Source organism: Tigriopus californicus, chromosome 5 (genome assembly GCF_007210705.1).
Source record: "Tigriopus californicus strain San Diego chromosome 5, Tcal_SD_v2.1, whole genome shotgun sequence".
Classification (NCBI taxonomy): Eukaryota; Metazoa; Arthropoda; class Copepoda; order Harpacticoida; family Harpacticidae; genus Tigriopus; species Tigriopus californicus.
Genome location: NC_081444.1, coordinates 13,144,334 through 13,163,241, shown reverse-complemented (window position 1 = coordinate 13,163,241; position 18,908 = coordinate 13,144,334). Strand labels below are relative to the sequence as shown.

At 40.8% G+C, this 18,908-nt stretch overlaps 2 protein-coding genes across 2 annotated transcripts; one reads left to right on the top strand and one right to left on the bottom strand.

The window, feature by feature from the left end:
- Positions 1-2: 2 nt before the first annotated feature.
- On the bottom strand, positions 3-2,478 carry LOC131880591 (uncharacterized). The gene is made up of 2 exons (XM_059227258.1): positions 1,656-2,478; positions 3-1,374 (listed from the first exon to the last, which is right to left on the bottom strand). Exons 1-2 carry the CDS (start codon positions 2,139-2,141, stop codon positions 1,021-1,023), a joined length of 840 nt encoding a protein of 279 aa, XP_059083241.1. The 5' UTR covers positions 2,142-2,478; the 3' UTR covers positions 3-1,020.
- A 12,559-nt stretch (positions 2,479-15,037) lies between these two features.
- On the top strand, positions 15,038-16,089 carry LOC131880595 (uncharacterized). The gene is made up of 3 exons (XM_059227261.1): positions 15,038-15,343; positions 15,419-15,494; positions 15,567-16,089. The coding sequence occupies exons 1-3, from the start codon at positions 15,329-15,331 to the stop codon at positions 15,854-15,856; spliced, it is 381 nt and encodes a 126-aa protein (XP_059083244.1). The 5' UTR covers positions 15,038-15,328; the 3' UTR covers positions 15,857-16,089.
- Positions 16,090-18,908: the final 2,819 nt, after the last annotated feature.

The window sequence follows — 18,908 nt, the reverse complement described above, 5'->3', positions numbered from 1 at the left end:
TCCATACTTTATTTCTTTATTTCATTCATTGAACAATAATTGTGTTTTAGAATGGCGATCATTCTATAATAATTTTTTCGAGTGGTATTACAGTAAGAGATGGTTTAATATGTCATAAGGAGGTGGCAAAGCTACTCATATCGTAAAGTCGTTGATTATTATCATTATTATTTGATTTTGCGTGGTAAATCATTAGATGACTTGAATTCTATCAATCGCAGTTATGTTCATACAACCGTTATGCACGTACAAGTAAGGTCAGAAAAAAGGCCGGAAAATCCTCAGTAACAGAAAGTCTCTTTTTCTGGATGGGCAATGTGAAGAAGCAAAAGAAATAATTGGAGGGGGGAGGGGTGCACAACATTCCATTTCATGGAAGTGGGGAGGGAAGAAGTGTTAAGATTTTTTCCAAGAAGAATGGTCGGGGCAAAAACACAGAAACCTTGGCTTTGAATAGCTGTATCTGACATGGATGAGGTATTCGCTTAATCAAAACTTACGTACGTACCTTAAGAATCGAAATAGTAGAGTTACTGTAGCAGATTGAATAGAAGGGGAAGGGTAATGCTTGAGTTTATGGGTTGTTGGGTATTTTTTGATTACTTTTGCAAGGGAGGAACGTTTTCGTTTTTGTTTTTTCTATGTACATGCGGTTGGTTGAAGGATGTGGAGAAGAAAAAAGTGGCAGCATGAGCTAGGATGTTATTCAACTAGTTGTTCGTTCAATGTGTGTAATAGGAAAATGGCACTTCCGAATGCCCAGGACTGTGTCTCGAAAGGATAGGTTGTTTTATTTCTTTGTTTAGTGATTATTAACGAGGCTCACCGGTTCCGGATGACTGACAAAGTCAACCCGTCCGAAAGGAAATGTTCTAGGAACATCAACTAACATTAACTCCTTCCTCTAGTTCGGGTCCAAAAGTGGACATTTTGAAGCAGTTGAATCAAAAAGAGCAGGGCAAGGGCTTAACTTTCAGCTACCACCCGAGCGAAACATTACTGACTCCCACAGCAAGGACCCTACATCACCTGCAAAACTTGGCTGGCTTCAAAGCAACCCCCCGGCATCACGGTGGCGGGATTGGACACAGTTCCACTCTCAACACAAATCATGTTGGGATATTCATCGTCACCAAAATCTGGGATGTCCTTGGCCTTGTCCCATGGGTTCCAAATGACTGTATCCGGGAAGTTGTATTTCTGGATGCGCATTTTCCGCCCGGAGACCACGTTGGTAATGATGTGCTCGGGCGGAGTGTGGGTGTAGATACGATCCGTCCATTCGTTTATAGTGACCACATCCCTACATTCTTGGTATGTGTTTGGAGGCTCTCGAGTCTTGTCGATAAAAGTGCATCCAGCCAGGCCTGTGACCTAGAAATCATCAGAATACCCCAATTATTCCTTGGCCGCTAGACAAGGAAGGAAGAACAAAGACCTCGAAGCCCTCGAACATAAAACCAGAGGTTGCGTGCACAGATAGGAACGGTCGCAGTTCCGGTTTATTCCCGGGGACTCATCTTTGTCCTTCAATGCTTGAATTTCAACCGGATATGTATTTCCACTGTCTCATTGAATTTGATTTGGCCAGAGGTCAACATTGTCACTCAATCTAAATTTACAGTTATGTAACGCCTGAAAAGTTGGGTATTTACCTGACACCTTCTGACATCTGGGCATTTAAAGTACGTATGGAAAAGCAGATTGAAGCTGAAGGGAACCTCTTTACTTGGATTGAACACCACCACGTTCATGTGAAGCTCCTTCTCCCGCAAGATCAATCTGTAGGAGACCTTGAACGAGCAGTTCCACATGGATCTCGTCATGTCTGACTCGGTGAGCGAGAAGATGGCCTCCACATCCCCTGTGTGGAGTCGATCCGGTCCCTTTTCCAGGGACCATCTGGCAATGCGTGCGAATCCGTGTTGCGGCATGGGTCCAGGCCCCATGGGCCCGCCAAAGATGGGAAACACAAAGGGAATACCCCCGCGAATGGGCTTCTTCCCATCGAAAACGGATCGCTTGGAGACAAACAGCTGTTCCTGATTGTTCACCCGCCACGAGACGATGGTACAGCCGTGGAGGTTGATGGTGCAAGTCGTATTATTGCCACGGTCTAAAACCACCACCGGTGTCGACATGATGGGACGATCGGAGGGGGTGCGGGGATTAACCTCAAGGCTCACTCGCAATCACGCACGCTTCCAGGTCCGACGAGTGCAACGGATCCCTTCCCCGGATTCACTGGCACAGGTTCCAAGCCTTTAATTCAAGCCTCACTGGGACTGAATCTCAAATCTTGGCCAAGTAAGTATGAGTTCTATGACTTGCGGGAAATTCTTCCGCCTCTGTTCGTCTGAGTCTGCTTTTTTCTCCCTCTCTCTCTCGTTCTGTGTCTCCCTCTCTTTCAGGACGGATCCGTGAGTGATCAAGGCGTCTCCCGGCCGCTCGCGGGTGGAACAGCAGTGCCACTTTTTGTCAACATTGATCCTTGCACCATCTATGGGCCAGACGTGGAAGCTACGGGCGAGACAGACGGCGGGCGGGTAGCGAGGTGGCTAACGACGAGCTAGAGTACAACATCGTCATCGTTAGGGCTGGCCAAAACTTACATCTAGCTAATTGTACAAATTGTGCACAAAACCGGGATATCACAGAATTTCCTGCAAATTTTGATATTTCATCAGTGATGTTTGGACATTTTTCTGCAATTTATTCTGTAATATTAGCCATTTCAGTGCAAAAGTATTAATGTTTCTGCAATTTGGGATTTTTTTAAGGATAAATTTGTGCCAGTTTTGGGGAAAAGATTTGTTTCTCATGAAAGTACGAAATAGATTTCAGATATATTAAAAACCGCCTGCATAAATATATTTCATCCACGCATTTTGAATAGCTCTGTCTCTCTTGTCATGTCAGGTCTAGCAGATACACTATAGTAAAGGTTGGGACGCAATTTGCTTGTGCACCATTCTTCTCATTTAAAAGTCTGACACATCATTGTGTTTCCATGGGGCATCAGTAAATGGCTAGGAGATGGATCATTTATGTGGAAAGAATTAGCCTGCTATCATTTTCAAGAAACTTGAAAACAGTGTAATCTTAACAAAAATGTTTTGTAATATTTTCACTGTAACATTATCAAAATGCTGTTGCAGAACTCGGGTACCTTTGTATGATGCAAATGGTAAAAAAATACCTGAGTTCTGCAACAGCATTTTGATAATGTCACAGTGAAACTATTGCACAACAATTTTGTTTTTAAGATTTTGTTTTATTATATATTAGAGATAATATTACTGCAAAAAAAGGTTGACTTAACTAGCTTGCGATCAAACCAGGATTGGCAAATTAGAGCTTGAGAGCAGATGCTACCTATATGGTATCGTAGCTAGCCTCTTCTCCTCAGGTGTAGTAGGTTCAAATATTTGTACTGAGAGTAATTATGACAGAGGCTTACTTCTCATTAACTATCCCTTGATGTGGCAGGTAAAGTTAACCTTTACAGCCCTCAAGAGCTCAAGAGAGAAGCGGTGCCTTTGTTTTGCCAAGTTTATTTTTGAATTTTTGTGTAAATTCAGGTGATTTTTGATGCAAATTTGCTGTCAATAAAGCGCATATTTATATGCAAATTTTGGCCGGCCTTAGTCATCATGCTCAACACAAGGGCAACTACTGGCAGGGTCTCGCTCCCTACCCTCCGGGTTGGGACTCGTGTCTGACAATGAGCCCCACCACCCAGACTCGCTCGCACTCCTTGAACGAGACTCCGCGGAAAGGAACCAGAGCATTGGGAGTTGGGAGGCCATGGACTGGACCAAAAGAGCGGATAACTCGATCGAGAGGGCGGTGGTGAGAGCGGGGCCAAAGCCGAAACTAAGAAATAAGAGGAGATGTGGTGTGGGAGCTCTCGGTAAGATGGATGATATCTAAAATCATGTATTGACTCCCCTCTCTCTCTCTTTCTGTCTCCGTCTCTCGGAAACGGGCCTTGGTGGAAACGATTCTCTTTCAAAATGTCATGCCTAGGCTGGCATGGATTTTAGTTGTATTTCTTTTTGGTCAATTGGAGCGACAACCATGTTGGTTGCCAGGGCTCATGAACAGTCCAGAGAGGAGGAGGACAGTCATCCTGCCAACCAACCATCTAACTAGCCATTCTTCCATCCATCCATCCGCCAGTTACTGTCGAGAACGAGACGAACGAGCTTGAAGGTTTTTTTCATATGGAGTTCGCTTGTCACTCTAACGAAAGGGCGAGAAAAGAACCAGCCCACGATATTTGGCCCAAATCATCCGGCACGGAATCTCTCGCCCGTTTAAAAGGGTAGCCATTCGGATGCCAATGAATCGTTGGAGATAAAGACAATCATTTGATGATTTGTATTATTTCTGATGTACTGTCGTGCTGCAGTCAATCTTCTATCAGACAAAGTAACTTGGGGCCCTTCGACAAAACGCTGCCCTAAATCTTAGCGTCAGACATGTTTGACCTAGAACACACAATCTTAGAAGGCATATGAATGTCATTGTAGAAATTACCTGTTCTTGACACTTTTTCAGAAACAAGGGGAGAGGATGCGGGAGTCACACTGATAGACGGGGAAAAAGGAACCCTCGTCTTCGTCTTGGTCGTCGTCGTCGTCGTCGACGTTGTTCTCCTCGGTCTAAGCTTCTCCGGTTCTCCTCCTGACGGAAGGAATGATAATTGACTAGACGGATGAAGAACGTGCGTGAAAAGGGCCTACTATGCCTTGAATCTTTCAGGCTCAACTTGACTGGATTCAAGCACGAACACGAAAAAAGTCGTGGGGCCGAATGCGACGAATCTGACGACGAACGAAGAGTAGACAGAGGTTGTTGACACCGACAAAAATGGAGGAACATGGAAGCCTCCCAAAGGTGTATCTCACTCAGGGTTGTCAATCAGGACTTTATTACCCAAAGGAGGCAAGGGGTTCAGAAGGTCAGCTGCAAGGTCGTCAAGGTATGGAAGAATAGAAGCGAATAAGCCTTGGCATTGACTTTGAACCTTTTTTTAGGTTTGAGGGTGGAGTGAGCCAAAGAGATGATGGCCCGACTAGATTCGTTACCATTCAGCGAGCTTTTGTGTAGGACTAAAGGTTCAATGAGCTGGATTAGTGGGTGTAAGATTACTCATCCCCAAAACAAGGTAGATAAAATTAGAAACGTCTGGGCTGGAGCTGTACATCTGCTCTGAATGTCTGAATGGAAGAGCAGGTAATGATGGACAAAGAAACATGATTTATAGGTTAAACTGTTCGCGAATTCCAGAGCTGAGATTTGGAAACGTGGATATTTTTGGAAATTCGGTTAAAAGATGTAAAATGATGTAAAATGTGTTCCCTCGAGGTTTCCAACTCTGAAGCAACTTTGAATTTTGATTGTGCTGTTTAAAGAAATCTAGAGATCACACGGATATCTGAAATTAAAAACTAAATCTGCACCGACTTTATGGTAACGGAACTTGCCATTTAAAAGACTCTGAAACCTCGAAGTGCTTTGTTGCACAAACTACTTATCATTAAAATAAGAATTACTATTCTTTCGTTAGTTAAATGAAAAACATTTTTCACTACATGGAAGTAATTGATTGATAAAATATTTGCTCATCTACATCAAACTTTACAGGCAAGTGGACGCAAAACAATAGATATTGCAAGATTTGAAGTAGACTATCCTGCCTCAAGGTATTGGATTTCTTTTCGTCTTTTTCATGTGTTTAATTGTTACCATGAATACTGAAATGAATCGTATTAGGGCAAACCTTTCATTTAGAGCTCCCTTGCATTTCATTCTGTCATGTTGCTTTACAACGAAAATAACTAGAAAAAAAGGAAATTGTGAACATCGCTGCCGCAAAATATTAGAGTCAATAATTTTAGATAACGGAAGAGTCCAGAGGAACTCAAAGAACAAATGTATTCTTGTGTTTGTGCCAAATTGGCAGAAGGCGAACGCAACCATAAAAAATTCCATTTGCTTGTTCGGCAAATCGTTCCGTTCTCTGACCTTGACATTGGGCTTCGAAAGTAATGAGGCGGTCTGAGATGATGTGCACTTTCGGAATAAGTTCCATTTATGGCAAACTTCGCGCGGGAACCCAAGGATGGGTTCTCTACTACTTCGGATGGGAATTTGTTGTTGATTCGAGAAAAGTCTCATTAACATTAGCAAAAGGTTGTCTGGCATCCTCTTAAATCTTCATCTCATACGAATCTGTTTCGTTTTTCTTTCGCAGTGTTTAGCACTGTAGATCTTTAGGCCAAGGAGGTGCATGCATATAAAAGCTTGGACGAGGAATATATGATTATTCCTCATCAAAAATATAGCTACGGAATTGCTTGCAAATGCAGATGGGTGACATCTTTTGATCTACTAGGCTGGCCGATCGGTGGACGGTTCGATATTTTGGGCTTGGCTCCAGAGGTTGAGAAAAGGTTTTGTATCTGCGATTCAGTGCCCCCCAAGCTCATTATTCATGCGAAAATTCGTTCTAATTTCAAGAATAGGTGTTTTTGGGATTGCCTAATCCATACAATATTTGGACATCGGCAAATATATCCCTCAACTCTAGTTCCATACTGTTCATACTTCTGCTTGACAGGAGCTATGCCATGAATAAAGGTTATGTTCACAACAGACCTTTAAAACAGGTATTGGTTTGGATAAATCTCGCGATGGATCAGGTTTCCTCTAATCTAGACACGAACATAGCGGTTTCGTTAGCAAGAGCCGTATCTACCATGGTTTTGAACTTGGGAAGCTTACTATTGAGGAATGATGTTCCTTCATCAATCGAAAGCCTTGAGATGACATCGCCTTTCGTGGAGTTATGTTCCTTCAGGGTCGAGTCAAAGAATCTATTTCCATTATTGCACGATTGGAAAATATTGGAGGGAGAAATTTCAACGGAGATTGTGACCGAAGAGCTGAGCTTTCTATTGGCCTCATCAAGCGCTCGCTGCCCTCTTCCCGGTTCGCTAGTGAATAATGGCCACTCGTTATGTTCTTGGAACTGAAGTTAGCCATTTTTTTGGGAGTTTCTTGTTTCTTCGAACCAATCGTGTACGGCTCTCCCTTGCACTCCAACACACAGATTCGATTTTTACTTACTTGAGCAGGCACCGCATCTGAGTTGCTTGCTTCCTACCCCTATACGGTAGGTTATTGTAGCATCATTTTTCTAACGTGATCTCTGGGAGCCCTGATGAATGCCTTGCAGACAACAGCCCTGATGAATAAGAGCAAAGAGATGTCCCTTAACTTTAGATCCTTTGGAGCTTTATTCGTTGGGCACCCAGCCTTCCGTCATTTGTATATTTTGCCACAACTGGAAGAGAGGCCCCATCGCCCATAGAGTTCATAAAAGAAGGATTCTTTATTATTTCAATTCTTTGCAGATTTCCTTACCGCTACTGGGAATGGAATTCCCAGCAATTCAGGACCAAAAAACTTATCGATTTTACCTCGCTTTATTTTCATAGATTATTAGATTAACCACCGAATTAGAGTTGGCAGATTTGGCTAACCCTTGAATATGGGGTTGATCAGGAATTTTAGTAAAAACTTGTCCAAGTCTGATTTAAATCCTGGCAATGGGTCAACACTTATATACCCGAGTATGAAGGGAAGTGGACTTCATTGTTCGTACTAGCCTGGATTCTTGAGGACTTGAAGGTGCTCTCAAAACGCACATTAAGCCTCTACGGTCACCTTTCTTACCTTCTCTGAACACTGTGCAGTCCCAACTTTTTTAGTCACTCCCAATACAAGTGCTCTCTCAATCCTGTGATGCTCCTAGTGAAACATCTTTGGACTTGTTCGACCTTTTGCAAACCTGCTGAACTCATTGGAGCCCAAATGAGTGAAGTATATTCAAGATGCGGCTGGACAATCGACTTGTACAGAGTTAGCATCGTGATATTATCTCTGGACTTAAACGTGCGATATATCCAACCACACATTTGAAAGGGCGTACCCACCTTCAATTGGATATGCTCATCGAACTTTCCATTATTTTGGAGGACTACATCTAAATCTTTCATAGATGAGACCTGCTCAATATCTTTACCTCCATTATCTACGAGTGGAGTATTCAAAAGAGTTGACCCGAAGGTCATTGAGCGCAAGTTCATTCCGTTCAGGTCCATATTACTCTCAGTAACCCATGAGTAGATTCTTTCTAGGTTATGCAAGGCTACCAGAAACTAACTTTGTATCGTCAACATATAAAGAGAGTCTAGCAGTAATACTAAACTTTTGAAGCGGGTCAACGAATATTATAAAAAGGAGGGGCCCCAAGATGGAGCCCTGGGGAAAACCTGACTTGAAATTGAAGTTGCAATGTACTCGTAGTAGAAATTTAACGTGGAAATCAGATAGCTTTACGCTTCATTTATCAGAAGCAGTACTACTACCATCTTTATAATAGGTAAGGCCGGTCAAAACTTGCATCAAGTAAGCTGTGCAAATTTTGCAAAAAAAACTTGCATATACCAGCATTTCCTGCAAGTTTTGAAATTTATCAGCAATATTTGACATTTTTGCGCAGTTCATTATGCAATTTCAGCTACTTCAGGGCAAAAAAAAAATATGTTTCTGCAATTTGGGATTTTTTTGATAAATTTGTGTCAATCTTGGGGAATCTTGGGGAGAAAGTAGTGAAAATCATCATTTTTTTCGTTTCAAATGAAAGTATAAACTAAGTTTCAGATATATTAACAATCGCTGCCTGTATATATATTTCATCCATCCATTAAAATTAACAATGAAGTCCTCTTCTCTTCTTTCTCGGGCTCTTTCATTGTTTAATTTGCGTCCCTCTAATATTCGAAGGGAATACATGGGCCTTGTTGATCCGGTTGCATCTTTCCCGTCAGGCTTGGACAAATTTTAAGATAGCATTCCTGATCAACCCTATATTCAAGGACTAGCTTGTTGGTAGACCAAATAGTATATAAAGTTTGAAAGGTAATAAATAGACGAATTGTAACCTTTCATTTTAATAGCACTGGGAATTACATTCCCTGCAGTGGTTAGAAAATCCCGTGAAAAACCAAACCAAACCAAAAAAAACCCTTTGATAATGAGTGTTTTACAACAATCTAAAATAAGTAAAAGGCAAAGACAACCAAAAAATAATAAAGTTTCTTTACGAAGGCTTAGCAAGAAACAGATGCGGTGGCCTCATTTTAAAATGATGGCAGAATACCTACATCAAATGGTCAGACTAACGTCTATCAAAGGGAATGGCCATGACAAGTCACTTGCTGGCGTTAAACTAAAAAAAGGGAGTTGAATTTGATATTCAATTCGTTGGTAGACCAAATATTGCAAAAAATTTTAATGGCAACAAACAGACAAATCATATTCTTTCATTTCAATTTTACCGGGGATTGCATTCTTTGCCGTGCACGCGGTTAGAAAAATAAAGCCAGTGAAAACCCAAACAATAAAATGGTAAGAGGTTCTGGCTGAGCATTTAATCCTTCATATAATCATGCTTCACAGTAACTACCAAGGTCCCAAACAAGGAACAAGTTAAGAAGGAAGTAGATAAGGACCCAAATTACAATTCAAAGGCAAAAATGTCCTAAAATGTGAAAAATGGCTAAATAGTGAAAAAATGGATATCTGGCTCAATTTCTTTTTCCCACCAAAAAGGCCAAAAATGTTCGAGAATTTTTTTACCTAATAACTTCTTCGAGGTCCAGCCATGATAATGACATTGCTTGTTGCACTTGCAAATTCGATCCGATATTCTAGCGTACCTTGACTGAAAATTCAATTGATGCTTGCATTTAATCCCAAAGAATGAATAAATCTTCTCCCATTTTCCCGATTTAAAAGTAAGCCTAATAGGACGGTGTCAAGGACGATCAATTTTAAGGCCAGCGTGTTATTCATTTACATTTACCATTGGAATGTCCCGTACAAGGAGACATTTTTTTGATTCAAACGTATTACCAAGGGGAAATGTGTATTAGACAGCCATTGCTTTTGGTTTTATTTGTGTTTGGGTTGTAGGGGTGAGCCTCGCAAGTTTTTATGTTTCGTTGCGGAGGTCTGTTCTGAAACACCCCAAAATTTAAGTTGGAAAGTCTCGCTAGCTTTTGAATTTAAACTTAATTTTGGATTTAGGCAAAAAAATCTTGCGCAAGGCTGAGTGGATAGGTGCTAGAGGAATAACGCCAATGTATTACCAATTAACATTTGAGGGTAGTAAACTGTACAATGAAGGAGCCCGAAAAAGAACAGAAGTTGACTTCATTGTTTTAACTAGCCTGGATTCACGAGGGCTTGAAGGTGCTCCCAAAATGTATTTTAAGCCTCTAGTCACTAGAATTGACCCTAAAACCCGGGTGGGGACAAAACTCATGAATGCTTTTGAAAACGTACAGTATCAGATCGTCTTTGAATTCAGTCGAGTCCCATAATTTTCTAGTCGATCGCAACATCAGAGCTCTCATTCCTGCCGTGGACTTGTCCGACCTTTCGCAAACCTACTGATCTAATTGGAGTTCAAATAGGCGGGCAATATTTAAGATTTAGCTCACCAATTAACTGGTACAGAATTAGGATGTGCTACCTCTGGACCTAAACGTCTGATAAACGGTAACAACCAATACAAGCACACGTGTGAAAAGTATCACTTCCGAACTCTGATTTAGGGATAGCCCTCCAAAATAATTGAAAGTCCGATGAGGAAATCACAAAAAAATTGATTTAAGTGCGGCTTTTGATTGCTTAGAATTTGGTGTGCTCTAAACTTCGGAGAGAATTCGATCAAGTGGCTTCACTCGTTCTTCAAGGACCGTCATTACCGTGTCAGGGTAGGCTCCGAGATCTCCGAGACCTTCGAATTAAGATATGGTGTACCCCAAGGAGCTATGATCTCAACTACTCTTTTCATTCTCTACACTTCGGATTTCCCGCAACACCTCCCTCTGTCGGAGGACTTGGCCCTCTCATCCTATTGCGATGATTTGACTCTCTGTATGAAAGCTCAGGACGAAATTCAACTAAAATCAAGGAAAGAGGCTTATAGCAAGCTCGTTTTGGACTACATAGCAATCAATCGAATGAAATCTAACCTTGGAAAGACAGGTCTTTTGGTGATGCGAAAGAGGAAAAGTCAAACCGGTCCAATGTGCGTAGAACTCGGTGGAGCACAGGTGGAAGAGCAAGAAGCTCTCAAAATCCTCGGATTGACGTTCCAGTCCAATCTCACTTTCGACAAACATATTGCTTATCTCACGAAGGAAGTGTATCGTACATTGGGTATTCTAAAAATTCTACATAACGAAATTTCGAGAAGCTCCACGAAGGACGTGGTCCATGGTCTGGTCTATGGGAAAATCCGCTACTGCTCGGCAATCTATCTACATGTGCGTTTCACTGAAGATGACCCACTCAACATCTCACAAAATCGACTCCAGATTGCTCTTAATGATGTAATGTGCTTCTTATCAGGAAAAACAAGAAACGACCATATTAGAATCGAGCAACTCTTCTCCGACAATAGCTTCCATTCATTGAACCAAATAGCAATTTAGAGCTCTTTGGTGGAAGTTTGGAAGATTCTCAATTATCGAACAAAAGGAACAGATAAGTCTTTTCTGCCTGTGGTTGGTCCCCCCATAGCCACTCGAAGTACAGTCCGACGTGACCTTCGGCCTCCTGCGCGGGGCAATCATTTTTTTACTAATGCTGTCAGACTATATCATGCTCTCCCCGTTGAATCTCGAACTGTCCAAAAAATTAGCTCTTTCAAGTCCGCCATCAATCAGTCGCTGCCCAGTTATCCCCTGTGATATGTTGTTTCCATTTTCATGCACTAGTCACTAATCCAAGCCTGAAATGTGTACCATGTACCAAAGATGACCTCACCTTAAAAGTACTTGTACTTATAAATACATTCAAATCAAATCAAATCAAATTCATGAACGAAACTTGCTCATCAATATGCTGTTTATATTTGGCTACGATCCAAATGTTGTTGCGAGGCATCTTAACCATGCAAAGCCGTAATAATCTTATCAACTCAAGAGTAGATTTGATCTAAGATTTCCACCAGAGTACTGCAGTCTTGACCATTCATACGAGAAATCAGTGCACTACTAGTCAGGGACTCTAAAGAGCTTTAGTGTCCTTGTACTAGTATACCATCAGCATTAAGAAGGGATAATGACATAACCACAAAGAACACAATTGGAATATTCTAAACCCAAAATGTGTACATTTATTGAGCAGTTTTTACCCTATGACTGATTTTTAATCATTTTGATTAAGCAAATTACCTTCGAACCCCCTAGAAAAAAGTGAAACGAAGTGAAGATTTTAGAAGATTTATATTTATCATACCTCAGACTGCTCTCCCCAGCTTGTCATAAGTTTGCAAGAGACTGTCGCCAAACAACTGACAAAGCAAAGTCTGACGGTAATTTAAAAGGTGTCCCTTCGTTTTACTTAAAGTGGGACCGTCATTGAATGAACGAACAGTTGTTGCAAAATACGTCTCTTCCTATTTTTTACTGATTTTTCGATTGATCGAAGGAACAAAAATCTGAATCTGAATTCTGACTAAGGCTGTCATATCTTTTTCAAATTGAGGTTGAAACTATTCATTTGAATATTTGTTCAATTTTACAACATTATCAAAGGTTGATACAACCACCGTGCTTATCCCCTTTTGCTTATGCATAATTATTCTTCAAATTAAGATTGACGTGAAACTTATTTAGTCCCTTCAAAGTCACGGCTTCAATCAACATTCAAATTCTGAAATATTTTCAAGCCCAGTATCACTTTCCTGTTTCTAAGTTCACTCCGCAAATACAGTCCCTTTTCAAAACACTTGTTGCAAATCGTTTCATTTTGTTACAGCATTTTGACCTCAGTTTGGGATGATTTTTTCCAAAGGTTTTTACCTTCCCTTGATCATAAAAATAAGTCTTCGAGGGCTTTTACACAAACCGTATTATCTGCCGCAAATGCAAAGTCATTTCTTCACTCTCGACGTTTCGACTTGCGTCAGGTCATCATTGGTTTCAAATTCAGTGAGGGTATTTTTTTGACGGGGTGACCAAAAAGTATGGGATCGAAATTATTGCTTTATATGTACAAAGTCTACTTTAACATGAACGGTCACAATAGGAAAACTTGCTTAATAAAAGGATCATAACAAGCAGATTTGATCCCAATCTTTCAACGTTGATTCAACATTCTCAATAGAAGTACTGACGTCAAGTTGTTAGATGAACCAATCCTTTTAAGGATTAACGACCTGGAACTGTAATTCAGTCCCTTAACCAACAACTATGAAGCCCCAAAAGTTTAAACACGCTCCCAAAAACTTGTGATGACGTCATCATTCTTTTCCGCTTCTATGTCCCAAGAACAAAATTGCACGAATTTCGCGCCACCATCAAGCAAGACGCAATGATGAAACGAAATAGTTACCCTCGGTCTTTTTACTCGAGAGTTAAGTTGAACTATTGCATCGCATAAGTGAACGCACCTTCATAGAAGCCTTCCCGTAAAAATTCCAAAGTGGTAAAAAATCGACAAAGTGCCTCTAACCACTAATTATTATGTCAAACGTAATCGGGGATTGCGACACGTGGTGAGCAATAAGTAAGTTGGAAGCATAGACCACATAATGTCTAGGCCTTGCATAGCGCGGGGAAAAATGCGAGCACTTGTCTTCATCAGCTGAAACATAAAGTTTGGTGTCCAGTGACTCATGCAGTTTCATTGGCCAGCGTGGCCGAAATTTGAGTGAGTTTGTCACTGACTGCGTTCTTTGAAGACCCGGCAATTGTAGGTCGGTATTGCTGATCGGGCAGTCACCCTTCTCTTCTTTGGTCTATGGTTGGAAGCCACAAAACATTTTCCAATTGAGAACAACAACAAGGAAGCTTCGGACCTCAACCCTAGTTACTATAAACACCAAAAAAAACACAGGAATGACCACAGCTTGTCTAGTTATGGATCAATTAAGGCTGAATAGTGACACCTGACAAGAAGTTACCATATCCCTGTAAATTGTATTCCGTCCAGATGAACAACATAGAAGAAAATATGATATCAAACTTTTTTTGATTCAAAATGATTTCATAATCGTCATTTTTAGGACAGTTACATGGGTGTTTTGTTTTTGAGTGGGAGCTTCTGTTAGGATTATGGCTTTTTATATAATAGATTTTATATTAATTCAATTGCGAAAGGTCGAGCAAATCCCAAGATATGTACCTGGAAATATTACATAAGTGCAATGTCTCTAGACGGAAGAGACGGAAAATTGCAGTGACCGTAGAGGCTTAACGTGCGTTTTGAAAACACCTTCATGCCCTTGAGAATCCAGGCTTGTCAGAAAACTGAAGTCCACCTCTGTTCATTCATTCTTGGGCTACTTTACTGTTCAGTTTGCTCCAAGTGCTGTCAAGTTCCATCAAGTGAACCTAATGAAACTATCAATATTCAGAATGAATACGCAAGTAAGTAACTTGGATGAGTAACCCTACATTTAAGTTTTCCGACTAAGAACATCCAAATATTGATTGTAAATCGAATTCTGAATATTTCATGTCTTGATGATGCACTAACAGGGCAAATTATGACAAACAGAGCATGCATGATTTTGATTTGCTTCCACATCAATGTTTTGAAAGGTGAACCCAACCCATCATTTTATTTGGAATGTTGGTTTCTTTTTAATGTTGGCTTTGATCTAAAAGTTTTGGTGTCTCATACTTGACTTGTTAAGTGGTCAAAATTTGAAAGCTTCCCTAAAGTTTTTGGCGTAGTGAATAATATCATTCATGGCCTTGATTCTAATGGTTGTATATGAAAGCAATCTGAAGTGCCAAATTGCACCAGAGACGATCCCGTTGGTTGGATTTCTCTTTTGCTCCACCCTGTTTGATGGTTCTTTGTGCGGTTGAGTTCTTGCTCAAGCATTTTATGGCTAGAAATGGTGATTAGGAAAGGGAGTGGTGGTGATGGTAATGGTGGTGGGCTCGCTCTCTTCTACAACCTTTGGAGCCCTACCATCCTGGGGCCAAAAAAGAAACCCAGTTGCTCCCACCATCGGCCAAGTCATGCCCCGATCTAAATCAGGCGGTGTCAGTGTGAGATGCGCTCCTACGCTCTCTACCGGATCGAGCAGTATACGCAAATCGTGCGTCGCCATCACGCAAGACGTACTGATGAAACAAAACAAAAAGCCTCGTTCTTGCCAGCGAAAGTTCAGTTGTACCATTGCATCTCACAAGTGAACACACTTTCATAGAAGCCTTCAACCATGAACCCCAAAGTGGTAAAAAAAGTCGACATAGTGCTTTTGGCTCAGTCCTCCAAGTATTAACCGACTATTTGACCGTTTTCCCCCTAGATCATCGCCGCCGTTGTCTTTGTCGTTGGGTTGGTCGGTGCCCGAGCATCGCAAATGTTCATCTTGGACGATGGAGGTAAAACGAAAGGTTAACCAAGTGAGAACCAAGTGAGTAGATTTATCTCATTCCTGTGGTCTTTGATTGCAGAATATGATCAAAATATCCGAGTGAGGAGGCAAGCCCCATCTCCCAATTTCGCTCCTCAAGAATACGGAGCCCCGCTTAGCTATGAAGGTTCTCAAGGAGCGGCCCCTAAATATCAACCCGATCCCGCCATCGATCGGGATTTGGACATCGGAGCATCCAGTTATAAGCATGGCCACTACAAACCAGGAAAGGTTGGACCCGTCTACACTTTCGTGAAAACCGATTATCATGGTAATGCCAAGTGGGGAGTGCGACACGTGGTGGGCAAGAAGTACGCCGGAAGCCATTAAACGTCATCCAATTTAGAACAACAACAAAGAAGCTTCGGACCTCAACGCTAGTTACTATCGAATTGCACATCAAACAAACATCAAGAATAACCACAGCTTGTCTAGTTATGGATTTATTAAGGCTGAATAGTGACACCTGACTCAAAGTTACCATCTCCCGCTAAATTGTATTCAGTCGAGACTAAAGAGACATAGAAGAAAATATAATGTTAAACTCTATTTTGGTTCGGAAATTTTTCACAGGCGTAACTTTTTTTTTGTACTACTAAGATGGCGCTCGTTCTAATTTTAAAGATTCGGTTCAAACGGATTTCGTGATGGGCGAAATCTCTCAAAGCTAGAGAAAAAATATCAGATTTTCCAAGGAGAAAAGGGCATTTTCTTGCCACCGAAAGTGCTATCTACTTTGAAGTGAAAATAGAGTCTTTTATAATCCTGATCATTCTCGCGGTTTCAATCAGGTAGGATTTTCCAATTTGAACGCTTCTCGTGCAACTGACAAGTTTAATCACGAAACAACGGCATTATCTACTACAAAATCAATCTTCAAGCCGGCGTTTCATTAATCATTAATTGCTGATTAAAAATCAGTGACTTAAGATAGAAAAATAGTTGAATATGCCAAAAATAGTAACAGAAGTATTCAGGCACGTGAAAGGCTCTATAAAAATATATACGGAGGGTAACCCAAAAGAGTTTGTAGGTACCAGGACAATGTAAAATCAGACCTTCTCCAAACTGACAAAAGGTATCTTTAAATGATGTCTGCAGTCACCAACATAACCAAGACAAGCCTTTTTTTACACCTGTGAAGACAAATGGTCTCTATTTCTGCTTTGTGATTTCTGCCAATAGAAGCAAGTTCACAATACACAATCTTTTTAATTTGCCCTTTGAAATAGCTGCTGGGCAAATAATCGGAAAAAATGACTCTAAAGCCACTTGTTTTACATGTTGGAGTATCTGCGACGACATTTAGAAAGGGGTAGACACTGCACAAGGTAAAGTAGTCCCTTGAAGAAAACCCGTGAAATGTCAGGCATTCGGGGTTGCTGAAATGTTTATTAGGCAACGAAGACAACCAAGCAATAATCTAATCCACTGATGGACAAAATTTGTTAACCCAGGTCCCCAAGTCTCCACGGGGCCAAAATACTGTAGTCAAAATTGCCCTCCAAACAAAGGAAGAAAAAAACTGAATTCCGCGAAAGTGCATAAAAAGGATACAGAACATTCGAAGAAACAGGCTACATGGGCAGGTTATAGTCCCTTCGGATTTTTACATTTAACCTATGTTCAGTTACTGGTTTTGAATCTTGAAACCGTGCAGTATCGGATACCTTTCGTACCTTCTCTGAGTACTGTACAATCCCAACCTTTCTAACCTCTCCCAATACGAGAGCTCTCTCATTCCTGTGATGATCCCAGTGAAACATCTTTGGACCTGCTCGAGCTTTTGCAAACTTGCTGAACTAATTGGAGCCCAAATGGGTGAAGCATATTCCAGATGTGGCTGGGAAATCAACTTGTGCAGAGTTAGCATCGTGCTACTGTCTCTGGACTTAAACGTCCGATATATTCATCCACACATTGGAAAAGCTTTATCCACCTCTTTCTGACAAAAAGATTATCGTTTTTCTAAATGACTCAGATCATGGTTCTTAAATATCAACCTATTAAAAAAAATATTAATATCGATATTAATATGATATTCCAAACCCATTTATCTGCCTTCGAGATGTTACACTATAATATATACAAAAAGTAAACAAGAGGCTAACATAAAACATCTTGAAATACCCCAGTGACCGTTTGCTCAAAACTGCTCAATAAACAATGATCCTTGTCAGGTCAAATGGACCGATATCAGGTCAAATCCAGCAAACAAGAAAGCGTAATTGACGAACATTCTTGTACACGTATGTAATGTCATTATATCTTTACGAACTTTTAGCAAACGGATAATAAGAAAGAAATAGAAGGAGAAGCGGCGACCATTATCACATTAAGCCCTCAATATCCTTTGTGGTGAACACCATTTTGATCAGGAGCAAAGAGACCCAAAGTCATCCATCCAGCTGAGCATCACATTGTAAAAAGAAGTATTTCATTATTTTCCAATAAGAACTTTCCTTTACATTTAAGACCGCATTTTGAAAAAGACAATTGGTCATCTATTTCGTGGGTAAAAATCTTTCCTTAAGCCGTCTGTCTAGATGGAAAATGGCGGAATTTGTGGTCGTTTTTGAATCCGAATTGTCCTTTTTTGTGATGATTGTCACAGACAAAATGAAGGGCAAGCAGCTTCCACGCAAGATACAACCGTCCAATATATTTTTCCGTCAAAAAAGCCTGAAGGAGGATCCATGGGTAATGGTTTGGCCCTTAAATGAAACTGCGTCAACCGCCATAAAAGAGAAATCGCAGGATTGGAGCTCTGCACTTCCAATTTCTTTTGTTCTGGGATGAAATCTAGCCCAGGATATCTATGTACGTACGCACCTACATACGAATACGTAGACGAGCCTCTCTCTTAAATGACCCGAAAGTTTACTGGAGTGTATGTAGAGTATCATAATACGTACGCACATCAGGCAAGGTTCATGATGTGCTGTGCATCTGCTCTGTTACTATGTCGCAATTTCCCATTAGCCTCAAAAGTGGTTGGAGTGAAAACCGTGCGTTCTCTCGGAGAAAATCGTTAGTTTTTCCTTGAAGAACACCACACCAAGGAGTGACAGATTATTTGGGAGATAGGTAGGAAGTGATTTTCGATGGTGATTCCAGGTTTTTTTTGGAAAGGAATCTTGTACTTCGACGAATTTCAACGTTGCAATTAACAGCGTCAAGGCAAGAAATTGCAATTGGCAATTGAAGTCGTTTCAATTGGAGGATTGTTGAAATCATACCAATAACATGTTAATTGATTTTGAGTCAATCACAGTTGGTGTAGTATTCACTAATTTGACCAATGACCATACTCTAAGACCCAAATAAGAACTATACAATTTCACTACGTAAAATATGGTAGTCGGTCGACACTGAACGAACA